Source organism: Diabrotica undecimpunctata, chromosome 8 (assembly GCF_040954645.1).
Source record: "Diabrotica undecimpunctata isolate CICGRU chromosome 8, icDiaUnde3, whole genome shotgun sequence".
Taxonomy (NCBI): Eukaryota; Metazoa; Arthropoda; class Insecta; order Coleoptera; family Chrysomelidae; genus Diabrotica; species Diabrotica undecimpunctata.
In genome coordinates, this window is record NC_092810.1 from 108,146,391 (window position 1) to 108,165,233 (window position 18,843).

An 18,843-nucleotide genomic window follows, 5' to 3' on the forward strand; every position below is an offset into this window, starting at 1 on the left:
TTTACTGTTCTTTTTGTCATAATTAATACAATAGCACTATGATTTTACTGTTCCTAAATGAATAACTATCAGTTTATTTATATCATTTTTCTCTTTTAGCAGTATTTTGATAATGTATGTAATATCCAGTAATCATTAAGTAACGGATCCCAACGTAGGGACCCATGTACTTTGAGTAAATTGGAATCAACTATTAGTAGTGTTTATATGCCGGTTCTTTGGCAAAAGTTCAAAATTCTCCGCCAGTTTAATGGAAGACCTATAGAATAGTGCAATGTGACAGTTGGTTTAATTCTTCTTCTTTTTCGTCTGTCATCTGTCAACATCAATTCTTCTTTTTCTTCTTTTAAGTTATCCGTCAATTCTTCTGTTCAAATACCGTGTGACATAAAACGTGACATCTAAAATAAAACGTGACATTTGACATAGAACGTGACATAATATGTGACATTTGACATAAAATGTAACATAATATGTGACAAATTCACGAGTTTTTTCGTAACATAAAATATGTCACTAACTTTTTTGTAGCGTCATATCTTTAAATGGGTAGACATAAAGTTGCAAAGTTTAAAGATAACCTTAATTTAAGAAAATATATTAAAGTATGTCAGAATTTAAGCAAAACTGTCAAACAATTAGAGAACTTGCATATTAGTGATAGCTAGTTAAATTGAAATCCTGAAATAATACAAGATCATCAGCAAAGCACATGGTTATAGATAGTTACCACAATACGCTAATAGATTGTTACCACAAGCAACATATCCACAAAGACGTATTCAACCATGGACAATAACAACAATAACACCAGCGGGGGCATAAAATTTCGTTTATCATTTCTTTAACAATATGGGGATGTTATTTTGTGTCTTCCGAAATATGACGGATGTATTGGAACCAATATTCAATACTCGTGTGGACGATATCCATACCAGTATCAGATAATATGCACTCAAGGAGTGATTTTTTCACTCTCTTGTTCTCTAATTTGTACCTTGTACCTTGTAGTATTTTCTTTGACATGATATGTCGTTAATTTATCAATTAAATGTCGATATGTACACCTTTTTGGTACTTAAAAGCTTTCTCTTTGTATCTTATCTTCTCAATCCACCTTGGTTGGTAAGTCTTCGTCAACGATATTTTAAATATTTTAATATTAACCTTGTACTTTAAATAAACTTAAACTTGTACTTTATTTATTTAAGTGCAGGTCAGCAATAACAGAGCTATTTGTAAAGATAAAGTTTTGGAAGGGTTTATAGAGAAGTTCTTTTTCAAACAGCAATTCTCTATGTAGTAAAGGGCATATCACATCTGATCTGCAACAGTACTGGGAATTTCTCCCCTAGTCACTATTACGATATCGTCTGCGAAACCCTGGACCTATATGCCTTGGCAGCTATGCCCATAAATCAGGTCATCAAAAACTATATTCCATAATGATGGTGTTGGTTTATTTTCTAATGTTATTTAAAAAATCTTTTTAACGTATATGTTAAATAGTTTTGGTTAAAGGATAAAACTCGGATGAACTAATTTTAGGACGTCAAATGATTACGTCGACAGCTTGTTATTATTTCTTAACTCTATATCTCTCTATACTTATATCGATATACTTTTCGAAGGCACACCGATAGTCAATTAAACCAATAAAAACATCCCATTTCTCCGAGGTTTTAAAGAGAATCTCCGGCTTCTGCGTTTATGACTTGATAAACTTTCGATTTTGCCAATATTCTGGTATTGTGCCTGAGTGTCTATTAAATATTTTTATATAAGTGTTTCAATTCGTATAAATTCTCGTGTCTCAAACTTTTATTGCTTTTAGATAATTCCAAAATTTGTGAAAGATCAGATTGATCAGATAAAAAAATAAGTACTTAGTTTGATATTATGTCTATCAATATGTATACTAGGTTAATTTAGTGAATAAATTTTAACTATTCCGCACTTTGACCCATCGAGATCGTTTGTACTCTCTAGACTTACAGTAGTTTTTCCAAAATTAACAAGCTTCTATTAAGTGATGATGCCTTAGAAGATTTTTTTTTCTTCTTTAAGTACCATCCTAGATTTAGCCGTTGGTAAATTTCACGAAAATTTGCCGATATTTTTCTAGATATTGTGCGGTATTTAACAATTGATTCGCTGACAAGCCAGTTCATTGACGAAGGTTTTGGAGCCACGAATATTTCTTCCTACTAATTCCTCTCTTTCGCTCTACTTTTCCGGTAAGTATTAACTGCAATATAGAACATCGGCTCTCTCCGATTATAGGCGACACGTGTACAAGTTCTTTTTTACGTCACCTTTGCGTTGACCTATTCTGTTTAATAATTTTGTGTTTGAAATATGTTGAACCCATGATATTTTGAGCATTCTACAAAAAGACCAAATCTCGAAGGCTTCTAACTTGATCATGATAATAATTTTCATGGCTCAGGTTTCACATCCATCTAGTAACTCTTAGTTGTAGGTTTAGCTGAGAATTAGAGAATATAGATCTATGTTTAATAAATGATTCTCTTGCCATTTGTTGTGAATTTTACTTTATATTTTTTTTTGTTTTTCTTGTGTTTTTATGTGTTTTTTATCCAGCGTCCTAAGTCCTTAAAATGGTTAACTTTTGAAATGGACTTATTGTTAAGAAGTAGTTGCCTAGTGCCAACGTCTTGTTTACTAACTACAAGGAGCTTCGTCTTTGATGTATTTATGCCAATTCCATTATCTCAGTATTATAATATAGTGACTCAAAATAACGAATATCTCGATACTTTCAGTCATCATCTCTATGTCTTACATATATCTCATGCTGCTAATAGTTTTTCCCCAAATTAGAACTTAACATTGTCCTTCAAATGCTTTTTAAACATAATTTCTAAGTACACTCCTCTTTGACTCATCTGAAAATATTGTCAGTTTATCAGAATAAAGGATATTTTTGTTATCAATATTAATTTTGTACAAGCCTTAGATCTCTATCATGTATTTCCCTCATCTCTAGATATTCAAACACCCTATCTTGTTGTACACTATCAAACGCCGTTTCAAAATCCATAAAGTATACGCAAATTAGTTTCTATGATATTTGGAGTAATATTAGTATTAAGTACAAAGCTTCCCTTTTTTTCCAATATTTCACTTAAAGTGAATAGTTTGTTTCTCATTGTTCTTTTCCCAAGAAGACGTCTTACAGAATTACTACAATTCTCAGATTAGACAGATGTTTCTATCTTCATATTCACCACTTGCAGTAATATGGTCGCCAATATTATAACCGATTTATTTCACATCGCATATTTTGTCAAATTTTCTTTTTCATTATTCTTTACGCTTTTGCAATTTTATTAATATTTACCTACGTGTCTATCATTTTAACTATAAGCGAAAAGAAGGAGGGTAGAGTGGTTTACTAATTCTGTTTCAAGAGATTTTTTTGTTGGTTTTACTGATAATTATTCTTAGTATTACTTTTTGGACTGGGGATTTCATTCTTCAAATATCAATTTTAGATTACTTTTAGATACCTCATTTAAATTCATAGCCTTTTTTTAACCACTGTAGATTTTTAAGTCTTCCTCCAATGACTGGTTTAACCCTTTTGGAGATTTTTCTACCACTTCTCTTCTAACTTCTGGAGATAGCTATCTCCGAAATTAGCAAGCGCTTTAAATAGTGATATATGTTATATCTTAGCCTAGTCTAGTAGTATTTTATCCGCAAAATGTTGTTAAAACTAAATCCACTTCTGAAACCAGGTTTTTCTGTTTATTAATATTTAAATTTATCAATTATCATTGATGGTATACCAAATTAATTATTGGATATAAGAATTTGTTAAAGAGGTTCCGAATCTGTTTTCTTGTAAAGTTAGTTTCCTTTAAAAGCATATTAAACTATTTAAGAAATGTATCCAGGCTTTCTAGTTATTTGCCGATTTAAAAAATATCGTTTGGTCTCGTAGACCTTCTCACATTGAAATCTGAAAGCATATTTTATAGTTATGCTTTAATCCAAACTATCTAGACTTCTAAAAAAATCTTAATTATTGCGGAGCTTTATTTGTTCCTGATCACGTTCAAAAAAGATCTGTTTCAGCTAGTCTGCATTTTGGTGTGTTCATTTTGCTTTATTTAAGGAAATGATATCTGTGTGAGCAATAACTAGTATACATACCTGTTATAGCTATGAGATAGTTTTCTGTAACTCTGAAATAGTAGTGAGTCAAAGCTTAGAATAAACTTTTTGCTTGCGTTTGCTCTGGAAAGAAGGCGTCACTTAGTTCCTTTTTCCATTTTTAGACATTAATTACACGGTACTTCAGGATAACTCAGAATAACTCTGGTAGTATACGAGGAGTACTAACTTCTTACCAGGAACTTAATAATATTTTAACATTTATAATAAAGTTACTTCGTAATACTTTGTCGGTAGTAAGAAACTGTTTGAAGTTTCTCACGGACTCATAAGTCATAGACTTCAGAGGCAATACATAGTCTGACTAAATTTTCAGATGTCACTGTTCATTACTTTTCGTCGCTACTCATTTCTGTCCATCGCGTGTTCTTCACCTAAACCTTTCTCTCTTAAGTCCTCTGCCACACAGTCCTTTTATCTTCTCCTCGGTTTTACTCTACCTCTTCTTCCATCAACTTCTAACAGATCTATCCTTCGTTCCACATAGTTTTCATCTCTACATCTGAAATGACCAAACCAATGTAGTATTTTTTCTTAAATATTTTTTGAGACTGTCCCCAACCTCTTCACCTCAACCACATATACCCCGTTTTCGACATGCTTACTTAAGTCCTCTCTCTTAAATAGCTCTTCTTTAACACTTTAACTTCTTCTCCAATATTTCGTTACTCTCCTCTACTAACACGATATCATCAGCAAGGAGCATTGACGAAGGAGCTCTATCCCTTACTTTCTTTGTCAGTACATCCATAACAAGATGAAACATATAACGACTCAATGAAGAAACTTTCGGTCAATCCGACAGCAGTCCTTACTTTGGTGTAAGCTCCGTCATACATATCCTTCACGAGCCTTGCGTCCTTGTCAGGAATCCATTTCCCCCTCATACATCTCCATAGTTCTTATCTAGGAACTGTGTCTTGTGCCTTCTTAAGATCTATAAATATCAAATATGGCTCTCTTTTTTTCCGTTATTTTTCTCTATCAACTGCTTTAAAGTAAACAAGGCTTTCGCTTTCCTCCTTCCAGGCATAAACTCAAACTGTTCTTTTCCTATTGATGTTTTTCTCCTTAACCTCCGCTCTACAGTTCTCTCCCTAATTTTTATTATGTGCGACATTAACTTTATCCATCTATGGTTCTTACAGTCCTGAATGTCCCTTTTATCTATATATAATGAACCATCACACTCTCTCTCCATGCATCGGACATCCTTTCTTCCTGATACATCCTACTCATTAATTGCCACAAAATATCAACCCCTTCCTCTCCTAGAGCCTTCCAAACCTTTATAGGTATTCCATCAGGCCCTACTGCCTTACCATGCTTTATCCTATTTAAGGCCTCGACAACTTCATCTCTCGCTATCCCCGATATTACATTCTCATTTGAGATCCCGCATCCTCCGTCTCTCCTCTGGTGTTCTTGTATTATATTTTTTTGCGTATTTATATATTTTTAATTTTCGTGATTTTCGCATATTTCGGATCCAAGAGAGTTTTCTTTTCCTGACTCCTCGTTTTTATTCTCTTTTGCCTGTTATTATGAATTGGAAAAGAAAATATTTCTAATTTCCTACTAGGTCTCCAAAATATGATATTATATAGACTTTAATGAAGTTAAATAGCTCTCTTCCTTAATCGATAAAGAACCTGATTAATTTATATGGTCAGTTCAAGGAATTTTTAATATTCACGTGTAAAGCCACATCTATCTCAAATGCCGTGATCTGCTTCAGAGTTAAAATTCTGAGTTTCCATGATTCTGCTCTGGATAGCATAGTTGGCCAAATATAGCATTTAAATAGTCGTATCCTAAGTCCTAAATTAATGCGTCTGTCGCATAGTAATCCTTTTATTTGTTTGAAACCACTTTCTGCTTTTATAATCTTGCAATTAATCTTGAGATATAGTTGGATGTTGATATAGTTGGTTGTTTATCGAGCAAACCAGATACTTTATTTATTTACTTGTTCCAAAATTTGACCATTCGATTTGATAGGTATTGGAACATTTTGAGACCGAGAAAAGGTCACCGCTTTGGTATTATCACTGTTTATATTTAAGTTAAATTATGTTACCGTAAGATGGAGTTTCTTTGTTTATTTACTGAAGATTTACTAAAGAGTACAATTTTAACAATATAGGCAACACCACACAGCCCCGTCGTACTCCTCTATCAATAGGTATTTGTTTTGACAGCGTGTGATCAATTCTGATTTTATTTTAGCTGTTTATTGAAAGTACAGGTTTTTAATTAGCCTTACGTCTTTATTATCTAATTATTACCTTTTAGTAGTTGTAAAAGTTTGCAGTGGTAGACTTTATCAAAGGCCTTCTGCAAATCAACAAACCAGATTTAAATATATTGCCTTTGTTCGTGGCATTTTTGCAACAATATTTTTGTAATCTAAGAAGAGCTTTTCTGGTGTCCAGTCCATTCCTGAAACACAACTGACATGCACCTAATTTTTCACATTTCTACAATATCCAGTTATGAATTATTTTTTTAAATATTTACCTATTAGACTTAACTGTTTTAGGTAATGAAATGAAAATTGATTGCAGCCACTCTTGTGAGATCTCTCCCATTCCCAAAATTAAATTGAACATAGCTGTTAAGAGATTAATTTCTGGATATATGTTAGAACCTGCACTTTCTTTTTGTTCTAAGTCCTTTGATTGCATATTCTACCTCACTTCGTATGAGTTAGGAGACATCTTTATAGAATTCTGGTAAATTTTCTTTTATAATGACACTTATTTTTTCTTCATTTAGTTTTGTTGTAAATATAAGCGTGTAGATTATAGGAGAAATAAAGTTATGAACAGTAAAAAATTTTACATAACTGGTTCCTAATTGGCGTCACATTGAATTGAAATAATAATTTAAATAAAACTTCTAATGGAATTTACATGGAAGAACTTTTATAATTAAATATAATAATAATAATAAACAGTCAAGCAAGATTTTAAAAGCAATAACCAAAACTGGAGTAAAACAAAACAGTGGAACACATTGTTTAACAAAGCTTATATTTAGCTCAGGCGCTTAGGCTTCTTAAATTAGTATGTTAATCTTGCTTTAATAATAATTGCTTGTCTTAAGATGGTTACTATAATAGAGGTTCACCAATTGCATCAGTTTTGTGTTCAATTTTAAGTGCAGTATGCTTGACATGAGTTGTTGCATAAATTCAACATTTGTAAAATTTAATGGAAAAAATTGCAGGAGCACCATTTTTTAATGATAAAATATTCAAAGTCTATCACACTATCCATAATTTTGTTGTAATGAACAACATACGGACTATTTTAGACTTAATAAAAGGTAATAAATACTTCACATAATATATTTAGCATATAACGTTTCATATTATAAATTAAATAGAGTAGAAAAACTAGTTAATAAAAACAATTAAGTTGAAAAAGTAGCAAGACTAAATTGTGGTTTACAGATGACCATCATCCTGCCCCTACTTTTACTCCGCCAGAGTTGCCCAAGAAAGTGCATATTCGAGGTATATCAAATCCAAAAATATTACATCTACACCTAATAACCAAAGCACCAGTTTTTCCGTTTCTTTGCATTACGGTTTCGGTTGCGAAATATATTCTACCTTCACCCTTTTCCTATATTTTTGGTCCCAAATGTAACTAATTTTATTGTAATTCATTGAACAGTTCTCCTAGTATACTCTAAAACATAATTATTGCAAATAGTGTTGATATTATTACATTTTAATATACAGTAATTTTCGGTCAAGAGGATCAAAAATGAATAAAATCAACAAATAATATCATAAGTATCGCATATATAAAAAGCAACGATAAATCATAGCATTGAAAATGTGACAAAGAAGACACATAAATTATTCGTCTAAATGTTTTTTTGTCCCTATTTAGATACCTTTAACGTTTTTAGTTATTTATTCGTCACATTTTCAATCCTCGTGATGTTTTGATGTCTCTTTTTCGTCGCTTTTAATTATATTTTTTATTATATTAAGGGGCACTGAAATATATTATATTAAAATTTAATGAGATAGCATTATCACGAAAAATAAAAAAATATGAAAGGATTTTGACAGTCGACAGTTTGACAATTGATATTTTGTAAACATCTTAAAGTATGTCATTAAAATGTAGCTCAAAAATCAGTGACTCTTTTAGGATGAGTAACCTCAATTTCGAAATCTTCGCAATGCTAGTGCATTAGAAAAACCGAGAAAATCATATAATGCCATCGTAAAAACTAAACAGCAAAGAGAACGGAAATTTAATTTGTTGTGAAGTTTCTTAATAATTTGGTCATCCAGGCATCAGCGTGGTAACTCGTCATCACAAGAACTGCTGGCTGGATGTCTTGGTATTTTTTTATGTAAGAGATATTGGCCAGTCTTGTAGATTGGTACATGGTACTAAAGCCGGAGGAGGATTGTAAGCAGATTGACTTGGCGAAAATATCAAACGGGTCGTTGTTGAGAAAAACAAATATTGTCATCCATTTTGTTAAAACGTGTGGACATTTTTTTGGATTTCAACAGCTTCTGCGATAATATTGTATGTTATTAAACAAACACAACTGTATCTTTGGAGTTTTAAAAATATACTTCTACTTTTGGGTCAATTATGTTAGCCTCGGGCGAAATTGGAACAAAATGTCCGTACATTCGATTTTGAATTTTTCTGATTGTCTGACCTATATAAGATTATATATAATTGTTACAAAAATTTTCATAAACAAGGTGTTTATTATTCGGACAAAATTCTTTGATATAAACTTTTAAATTTTTAAATCAGGTGCAAAATTTCTTTTAATCTTATAATTATATAATTCGTAATGCTCATTTTTAATTATATTCAATAAATTAGTTATAATTTTGGGACTCTCTTGTTATTTCACACAACATATCTACACGATGCACTTAGTTCACGTCCAATACAAAGTACAGTAAACACTCTATTACCAAACACTCTATACTTTTTCTATCCTGCTTCTTTAAGAACTCTGCTACAATCTTTAGATTAGATTAAATGCTAGTACTCGTATCGGTCAAATATAGATTTCTATTAAGGATAATTCAATAAAAAGAAGATTTTAAATGTACAGATAACATTTTTTTAAATTTCCTAACGGTTTCAGTAATGCAAACATATGGGCATGGATTTGAAGACATTGAATAATATAGTAAATGTGCATCAGCAAAAATCTTCTTTATTGGATGATACAAGTTATATTAGTGTACTTACTTTTAGTAAGGATTGATGAAATGTCTCTTATAATCCATTATAGCTCAAAAAAATTACTGTATATTTGTCAAAAAAGAACTAAATTTAAATTACACAATATTATTCACTAGGGATTTACCGGAGTGTACAAAAAAAAGTTAAACTTAGTTTGATTAATCTTAAAAATAGTGCAGGGACTGCTTTGTAGTTCTAGATAGATATCCTACTAAAAAGTCATAATACAGCCACATTAACGACAATTTTAGGTAAAATATATATCTACAAAATGTGTACAAACCGCAACAATGATCTAAACACTAAAATGTTTAGGTGGACCGGCCCTGGCAAGGTACGGTTAAGTAGTACTGATAGCGTACTCCTAGTTTTTAATAAAAACAAGTGGTTTTATTAAATAGTTTTTTAAAATTAAAGTGTTTATCTACTAGATACTACTACGTAAGTCATCTATACGTAATTATTATTTTATTATTGTGAAAAGAAAACGTCAAATAATAAATATACACTACCGTACAAACATTTTGTGAGGTTAGCTGCTATAAGTAGCTTATGGTAGCATGCGACTGGTTTTTCATTTACCAGAGTCGGAGTAAGGCCTTCGCCACCGCAGCTTAAAATGACTTCACACAATGTAAACACACCTTCCGATCTAACCAGTCCAGTAAATCAACGTTCGAATATCACAAACAGTTATGCTTCAGCCGCTTCACATTCTTTTCCGAGTAAGAACCAAGCAATTGTTTTTAGTTGTATCGATAATGCTAAACTGCAGGATTATCTCATTCCTTTGGGTACAATCATCAACCCAAAAAATATTATTTTTTCATCTAGATTATCTCATAATAGAATCTGCATGTATTTGGCAAACAAAACCGTAGTAGATAACTTCATGACACAACATGGCTCTATAGAAGTACTCGGCGAAGTTGTAACAGCACGAAGACTTGTCTCTCCAGCAGAAAGACTAGTCTTGTCTGGAGTCTGCCCGTCAATTCCTCATCAAGTATTAGTTGAAGAATTACAGAATATCGGTTTAAAGCTTATTTCCCCAATAACATTTCTGAAAATTAGCTCGACTCTTCCCGAATATAGTCACATATTGAGCTTTCGGAGGCAAGTTTATATAAGCCCTATAACATCACCAATTCCAGATTCTATTCTAATAAATTTCGACCAAACACCTTACCGCATATTTTTGTCACAAGGTACACTCACCTGCTTTATTTGCAAAAATACAGGACACATATCATCCCAATGCAAAACCAGTTCAGTAACGGAATCAACTCATATTGAGTCAAACAATGAAGTACCAAATCAAACAGCTTCAACAAGTATACTACACAAGGTACCAAACACCCAGCAGTCATCAAATTATCCATTATCATATCCGAGCATATCACCTACACCTACAAATCTCCACGACAAAGAAACTACTAATACTCCGACTCATAACAACACTTTTAATCGACCTCATTCAGCGGCAACACCGTTTTCACAAACTTCGGAAGCAATATTTTCCAATCTACCAGCTCCTCTTCCATTAGATACAACTGCAGAAAATTCTAATAAAACTGATACATCATCACAATTTTTTGAAACTACCAATTCAACCAATCTTACAAATAAAACTACAAGCTCGACTTCTGTCACTACCAATGAGTTTGCTCCATTACTTCCAAATGTAATAAAGCCACATCATCTAAGTGAAAACTCTAATAGCAATTGCGAAAACGCAAGTTCTTCCATAAAACGCAGTATTGGTGAGATCGACACGCCTCCTTCAGATTCAGCAATCTCATCAGAAAATCTGTTTGCAAAACCCAAACTCTCCAAACAAAAAAAACCGCGCTCATCTAAAGTTCAATCTACACGGGAAACTCTTGAAAATTTCATTGATAATCATACCCCACCATTCGTTTTAAATTTCCACCAATTGTCCTTACTGATTGATAATGTTCAAGGCTCCCCCGACACTATTAGCGTCGTTAAAGAATTTACAACTGATATGGCTGGTTTACTCCATCTTTTACAAAGCAGCTATCAATATGCAAATGATAGATCTACAAAAAGTAAGTTTACAAAACTTCAAAAGAAACTACTCACCCACTTAGGGAAAGAGATTTCTGACTTAGATAGTGACTCTTCTGTAGACAATCGTTCAGTATCATCTAACTCCGAATCTATTAACAACATTCAACTCGATACTTCAATGGAACATTGATGGATTCTTCCATCGTCTCCCTATGCTACAGCTTCTTTTATCTGAATATTCTCCAGATATTATTTGTCTACAGGAGACAAACTTAAAGACCAATCAGTTGTACAATTCAAAAAATTTCACTTGTTTCCGCAAAGACCGTACAGATGCAAGTCGTGCAAGCGGTGGTGTAGCAATACTAGTAAACAAATCCATCGAGGCGATACAAATTCCAATAGTCAGTGATTTAGAGGCCGTTGCTATCAGAATCATATCTACCAGTTTAGTATCTATTTGTAATGTTTACCTTCCTTCTGACAAACAAGTCAGTTCTGATAGCTTTTGCAGGTTATTAGAGCAACTGCCACGTCCTCGTATAATTCTAGGCGACTTTAATGCTCACAACATAATATGGGGTTCAGATCACACGTCTGTCAGAGGTTCAAGTATTGCCGATATCTTAGATCAACTTAATATAAATTTTCTTAATGATGGTAGCCCTACAAGATTCAATATTTCAACAGGATATTCCTCATGCATCGATTTAACTCTCTGCGACCCAAATTTAGCTCATTGTCTCAGTTGGGACGCTCAAACCTATACATATGGTAGTGACCATTTTCCAATCCTAATTAGAAACCATAATTATCCCTCATCAGGACCCATATTCATATCTAAGTGGAGAATAAAAAATTCAAATTGGCAAGAATTCTCCCAATATATCGATAATAACATTTCCAGTTTGGATATAACAGACGATGTTAACTCGAATGTAGAACAGTTTAATCAACTTATCTTAAGCGCCGCCCACAAATTTATTGGTAAATCTAAATCTGTTAAGGGCCGATGTCCTGTACCATGGTGGAATGACCGTTGTGCTACAGCAATCCGTGAAAGTAAATCAGCCCTAAACCGATACAAAAAACATAAAACATCCGAAAATAAATTAAAATTCAAAATGCTAAAAGCAAGGGCACAGCTAACTGTCAAAACGGCTAAACAATTTTCATGGAACAAATACGTATCGGAAATTAATAGCAATACTCCCCTCTCTGATGTCTGGAACAAAGTTAGGAAAATTTCTGGTTTACATACTTCATATAATTTCACGGGGCTAAAAGAAAATAATAATTTCATAACATCGAGCAGCGATATTGCAAACATTTTTGGAAGAATCTATCAAGGCCACTCATCGAATCAACAGTATACGGCCAATTTTCTCAAAGCCAAAGAATTCGCCGAACAAAATCCCATTTATCTGTTTGAAGCACAAAACAATTCATTAAACCATCCCATCACTTTTCAAGAGATAAACTCATCTATTCTTAACTTGAAGGACTCTAGTCCGGGGCCTGATGATATTCCTTCAGCATTTCTGAAACATCTCCCTGTTTCAGCCATAACGTATCTCTTAAACATATTCAACAGAATTTGGCTTCACCACCAATGGCCAGCTATTTGGTCAAATGCAATAGTCATTCCTTTCCTAAAAACTAATAAACCTAAATATGACCCAGAATCATATCGACCCATATCTCTGACATCGACAACCTGCAAATTACTAGAAAATATTGTTAACTCCAGACTCTCATGGGTTTTAGAAAATTCTAATTTCTTAATCTCCGAGCAAAATGGCTTTAGAAAAGATCGGTCATCCACAGACAACATTTTAGATTTGGAAAGTGAAATACATGAAGCTCTTGCTACAAACCAAAAATGTGTTGCTATATTTTTTGACTTAGAACGTGCATTTAATAAAGCTTGGAAATACAACATTTTAAGACAACTTCATAAATGGAATATTCAAGGTCACTGCCTTGCTTTCATCCAAAACTTTTTAAATAACAGATCTTTTCAAGTAAAAATAAATAATATCTTTTCAAATATTTATAGTTTGGAAAATGGTACACCCCAAGGATCCATACTCAGTCCAACACTATTTCTGGTAGCAATAAACGACATCATCAAAAACATTCAAGCACCCTTACAGGCTCGTTTATACGCTGATGACCTAGTGGTATCTATTAAAGGTAAAAATATTTCCTCAATGTCATCAATCCTTCAAAACTTTTTAGATACTCTCGAAAATTGGTCCAACTTTACAGGTTTTCAATTTTCAGTAGAAAAATCAATAGGAGTCGTATTCTCTTCAAGTTCCTTGCCACAACCTCCTAACCTAAGAATGTATGAGAAACAGCTGGAGTTTAGAGATCACCACAAATTCTTGGGTTTAATCTTTGATTCAAAGTTAACATGGAAAAATCACATCTCAGAACTAATCCTTTCCTGCAATAAAAGATTAAATGTTTTAAGATCTCTCTGTAATAAAAACTGGGGCTCAGACCAATCCACTCTACTCCTCCTGTATAAATCTTTAATACGTTCTAAGCTAGATTATGGAGCAATTGCCTATTCCACTGCTAATAAATCTCTACTGAAATCATTAGATATTATTCATAACAAAAGTCTCAGATTAATCTTAGGGGCTTTCCCAACTACACCTGTATCCAGCATTTATGCTCTTTTAGGAGAACCATCGCTACATCACCGCCGCATGTACCTCGCTCTATCACATGCAGCCTCAGTCGCGAGCAATACTTCAAAGCCAATACATCAAAATACTTTTACAAATAAATATTTAAACTTATTTCAAGGTATTCGCTATACTAAAAAACCATATTACGAAAGAATTAAATCCATTCTTCAAAACCTAAACATCAATTTTCCGGAGGTTTTCTCCTCGGATATTAAATACCCCGAGCCTTGGCTGATCGATATACCAACTTGCGATGCATCTCTAGAGTATTTAGATAAATCTAATACACATCATTCTCTAATTCGGTCCAAGTTTGAGGCCCTCATAAATAAGTACCCCGACTACCATAAAATCTACACAGATGCATCTAAATCCGAAGACGGAGTGGGGGCATCAATCGTTTCTTCAGAAAACAATCTTCTTTTCCGTTTACCCCCAGCATGCAGCACATACTCAGCTGAACTCTATGCCATATACCGTGCTGTGAAACTTCTTAACGAGCTTACACTCACAAAAGCCCTGATTATAACAGATTCCCTTAGCTCTTTAAATTCATTAAAACACATTTTTCCCAAACATCCTTTTGAAAAGTTGCTAAAATACCAGCTTTCCCAAGCTCATGAGCATGGAAGAAGCGTCCAATTTTTATGGGTTCCCTCACACGTCGGAATAACAGGAAATGAAGAAGCTGACAGGATAGCACGAGAGGCAATTTTAAGTGATTTGTCGGAGCCGATAGACAAGTGTGTTTCCACTGACTTAAAAGCTTATTTTAAAAATAAAGTGTTGTGTTTGTGGCGAAATGAGTGGTCTCAAACTAATTCCAATTTAAATAAAATTAAAAATAATGTGTCTCAGTGGTTTCCATCGTCGCGCAATAGACGAGAACAAATTGCGGTTGCGCGTTTACGTCTAGGACATACCAGATTAACGCACTCCTACCTTTTCACAAAGAAAAATCCACCTATATGTGATCAGTGTAACGTCCGATTAACAGTCGAACACTTTTTAACAATTTGTAGTAAATATGACCAAGAAAGACAGCGCTACAAGATCCCAAACGCTCTACCACAGGCTCTAGGTCAAAACTGTTCCTGTGACAATATAGTGAATTATCTCAGATCCATAAACATTTTGTATAATCTGTAGGTGTTTAACTATGTTATTTATATTTTGTTCCGTCGCTAATAACCTTTTGGTGGATGCGACATCTTTTTCTAATAAAAAAAAAAAAAAAAAAAACTAAAATGTTTAAGGCTCGGACACACAGAATGCGATGTGTCGCAGCGGGCAGTGATATTAGCACGTCACATAGGACGCGATATCTTTGTGCAGCGGCATAGTATACTGGTTCCTTTTTAGCAAACAGGTGCTAGTTTTCATACTTGAAGAATATGCTCATATAAGCGTATTCGTGGAATCTATGTTAACCGAAGCCCAATGCTGCAATTTAAGTTCGTGAACAATTTGCTGACTACGTTGACAGAAGATGCTCTAAAAAATATAAAACTAAATTTATTTAGGTTACTCCCAGTTTTATTTAAAATTAGCAGTTAAATTTTAATCTTGTTATGATTACAATATCAAACATAGGTATATTTTAAAAGTATACTTTTACAAATAAATTATTTGTGTAAAATTTTACTAAAAACCAATATTTACTTATATTATTCAGTTCTGCAGCTACCTCATTCCATGCTTTTGCCTTATTTATTGCATTTTATAGTACTCTTTGGAAGTATCATATAAATACACATATTTACGTACTTTTTCGATGAGTAACTCGGTTTCTTGTACAACTTGTACAACTGTATCGCCCGGCAAAGCGATCCAGATTGGATCGCTGCGATAGATCTCGCTCTATGGGAGAAGGATAATGCACTACTATTTAATACAAGTAGATTGCCCGTAGCTCTCGGTCAGATATCGCTGTCCATGCGCGGTATTGCATTATCTTCGTCCCTTAGAGTGAGATCTGTCGCAGCGATCCAATCTGGATCGCTTCGCTGGACGATAGATTTATAGAAATACAATTAGTTATACAGCAATACAAAATTACAGATTGATCGAGCGATCGTTTAGTAAAATGTGTGAAGAAACTGAGTTACTTATCAAAAAAGTACGAAAATATGTGTATTTATTTAATACTTTCCAAGAGTACTATAAAATGCAATACAAAAGGTTGAAGCATGAAATAAGGTAGCTGCACAACTGAATATTATAAGTAAGTATTGCTTTACTTTTACACAAATAATTTATTTGTCAAATAATACTTTTAAAATATAATTATTTTTTATCAGAACCAGTATACTGTGTCGCTTCATATATGATGCGACGATCGCACGACGATCGCATTTTGTGTGTTCCAGCTTTGTCTGGGATACACTTTGATTTAATTTTTGCGTATAATAAAGCAAATAAGACAATTACATACAATCAAACTTATATAAAATCACCATGTATTTCAAACAATTATTTATTTCTTCTGAAAAAACATATAACACAGCTCGGTACGTTATAGATTATTTGCTTTAGTTGTAAATTAAACGAAAATAAATAAAGTTAATTTTGCGTTCGAAAACCTTAAGCCTTATGTGTGGTTAAAGCATGTGCAAAGGGAAAAGTTAATTAGTCTTGTGGAGCAAAGAATGTCTCATGCGAACCAAACAGCAGTGGTAGGCGTAACACAGGGCGCTGTGTTAGAAACTTTAGCTCGATATCAGGAATTGGTAATGCTTATTAATAGACTAAGACAAAGTCGCCAAAAAGTAACAGTAGCTCATCACGATCGTTTTATCATCCAAGTGACTAGAAGAGACCCAACCATTTCTCCACCCCAACCCACAGCTCCAAAGGCAACTTTCGGAAGCTACAGGTGTAAGTATTTCAGTTGAAATGATATTTGATTCTAGAATCTGTAGTTAGGCTCTGGAGAGGTACAATAGGAGAAAATTTAATTTCCATGCATGATAAACCGCCACCACATGTAGAGTGACTACAAACTTCGTTGAATCAGAAGATATCAATGTTATGAAGTGGCCTGCTTGCTCATCCGACCTTAACCATAGAGAACAACTGTGGGATATGTCTAAAAGAAGAATTCGAGCTCACCGAGCTCGAATTGCCACAAAACACTGCACAGATCGTACAAGCTGCTCTTAAAGAATGGGATACCCTACCATAAAAAAATAGTTAGAATTTGTTAAGGAGGATGCCCCTCGCGAATTGAAGCTTCCATAAGGGCTGGGGGTGGTTACACTGACTACTTAAAAAACAAATAATTAAAACTATTTAAACATTAGCCGTTTTACATTGAAATGTTTTATGTGATTGACTTTAAAAAAAGTGGATTCAATTTATTACTTCAAGAGCTTACCGTTTTCTATCATTTTTATGTATTGGTGATTAAATTGCTTTAAAATAAATGTTTTTGACTTTGTATGTTGGTTTTTTGAAAATTACTTGAAATAATAAGAAATATCAGATGATTTCGTATAAGTTTGGTTGTGTATAGGTACAACTTTTAAATAGTCGCAGACTTCAGATAGGTAATGGACTACTTAAGTCTGACGTCACAATGGGCGGGGCTTAGAAAACCTTTCTAAACACAGTTTTAGGTGTATTTCTCCTATAAGAATTTGAAAATATTGTTTTTTTTTACCTGTTTAAAGAATAAATAAGGACTTTTGGTTATGAACATTCATTCTGTGCTATTGGTTCTATTTGTTGTTCGAGAATTTGTGAGGTAAGAATATCAAAGTATTAAAATATTTACTGTCAAAGTTCATATTTTATGGTTATATTATGTTTGATTAAACCTTTAATTATTTTTTTCTTTATTTCAAGGTATTTTGTTGTTATTTTTATCAGGGTTATTTTAATGTTAATTAATTATTTTAGCCTAACATACAACTAGCACAATTACATTTTAAATTATCTTTAAAAATTATGACAGATACAGAGTAAAAATCTGAAAAGACAATCGCAGAATATCTTAAATATAAGCAATATTAAAGCAAACTAACAACTACTTTTACCTTATAGGATTTATCCCCTTCTGTCTCTCTGAAATTTGAGAAGGGAATACAAAAACTTACATGTTTTTTTTTTCACTGTAATGTTTACAGCTTGGAGCAAAGCACATAACCATTTTATTAATTAGATGGATGTAACAACAAAATAACAGTCCTTATTCACCTCTGAAACTACAGTCCTTATACATACAGTGTGGCGCACTGAAAACGAAACAGAGGCATTTCCTGGCAGATGATTCCTTTTTTGAAAAAACGCTCGGACCCGTCGATTTTGTTTTCGAGGGGGACACAAAATTGGCATAAAATCACTTTAACATTTGCAGCCCCTTAAGCGGGGGTGGCATCATCCCTAAAATCTTAAATGAAAAGGGGGGTCGAATGATCCATTATTTGAAAGGTCTTTCAACTCCCTTTATAATGATGTAAAATTCATGTATTCAATTCAGTAGTTTTGGAGATTTATTGATTTAAAGTTTAAAGTAGACTGAAATAGGTACATCAAATTAGTTTGTACTTCTTTCAGAAGAAATTTGAGTAAAAGCATTTTCTTGATAAGTAAATACTTTTATTTACTACGCCCATGGTTTATTAATAATAAAAATAGCAATTGAAGTGTCCTTTGTG

At 33.1% G+C, this 18,843-nt stretch overlaps 1 protein-coding gene across 2 annotated transcripts in view; it reads left to right on the forward strand.

Annotated features, from left to right (window-relative positions):
- The window catches only part of slo (calcium-activated potassium channel slo), a 535,662-nt gene that overhangs the window by 410,876 nt on the left and 105,943 nt on the right, over positions 1-18,843 (forward strand). Inside the window, exons 18-19 of one of the 2 annotated variants that reach the window (XM_072540708.1) lie at positions 1,990-1,999; positions 7,661-7,723. In XM_072540708.1, coding sequence (XP_072396809.1) covers positions 1,990-1,999; positions 7,661-7,723 — 73 coding nt within the window. The remainder of the gene's footprint in view (positions 1-1,989; positions 2,000-7,660; positions 7,724-18,843) is intronic. The other variant, XM_072540706.1, reaches the window with a different exon arrangement.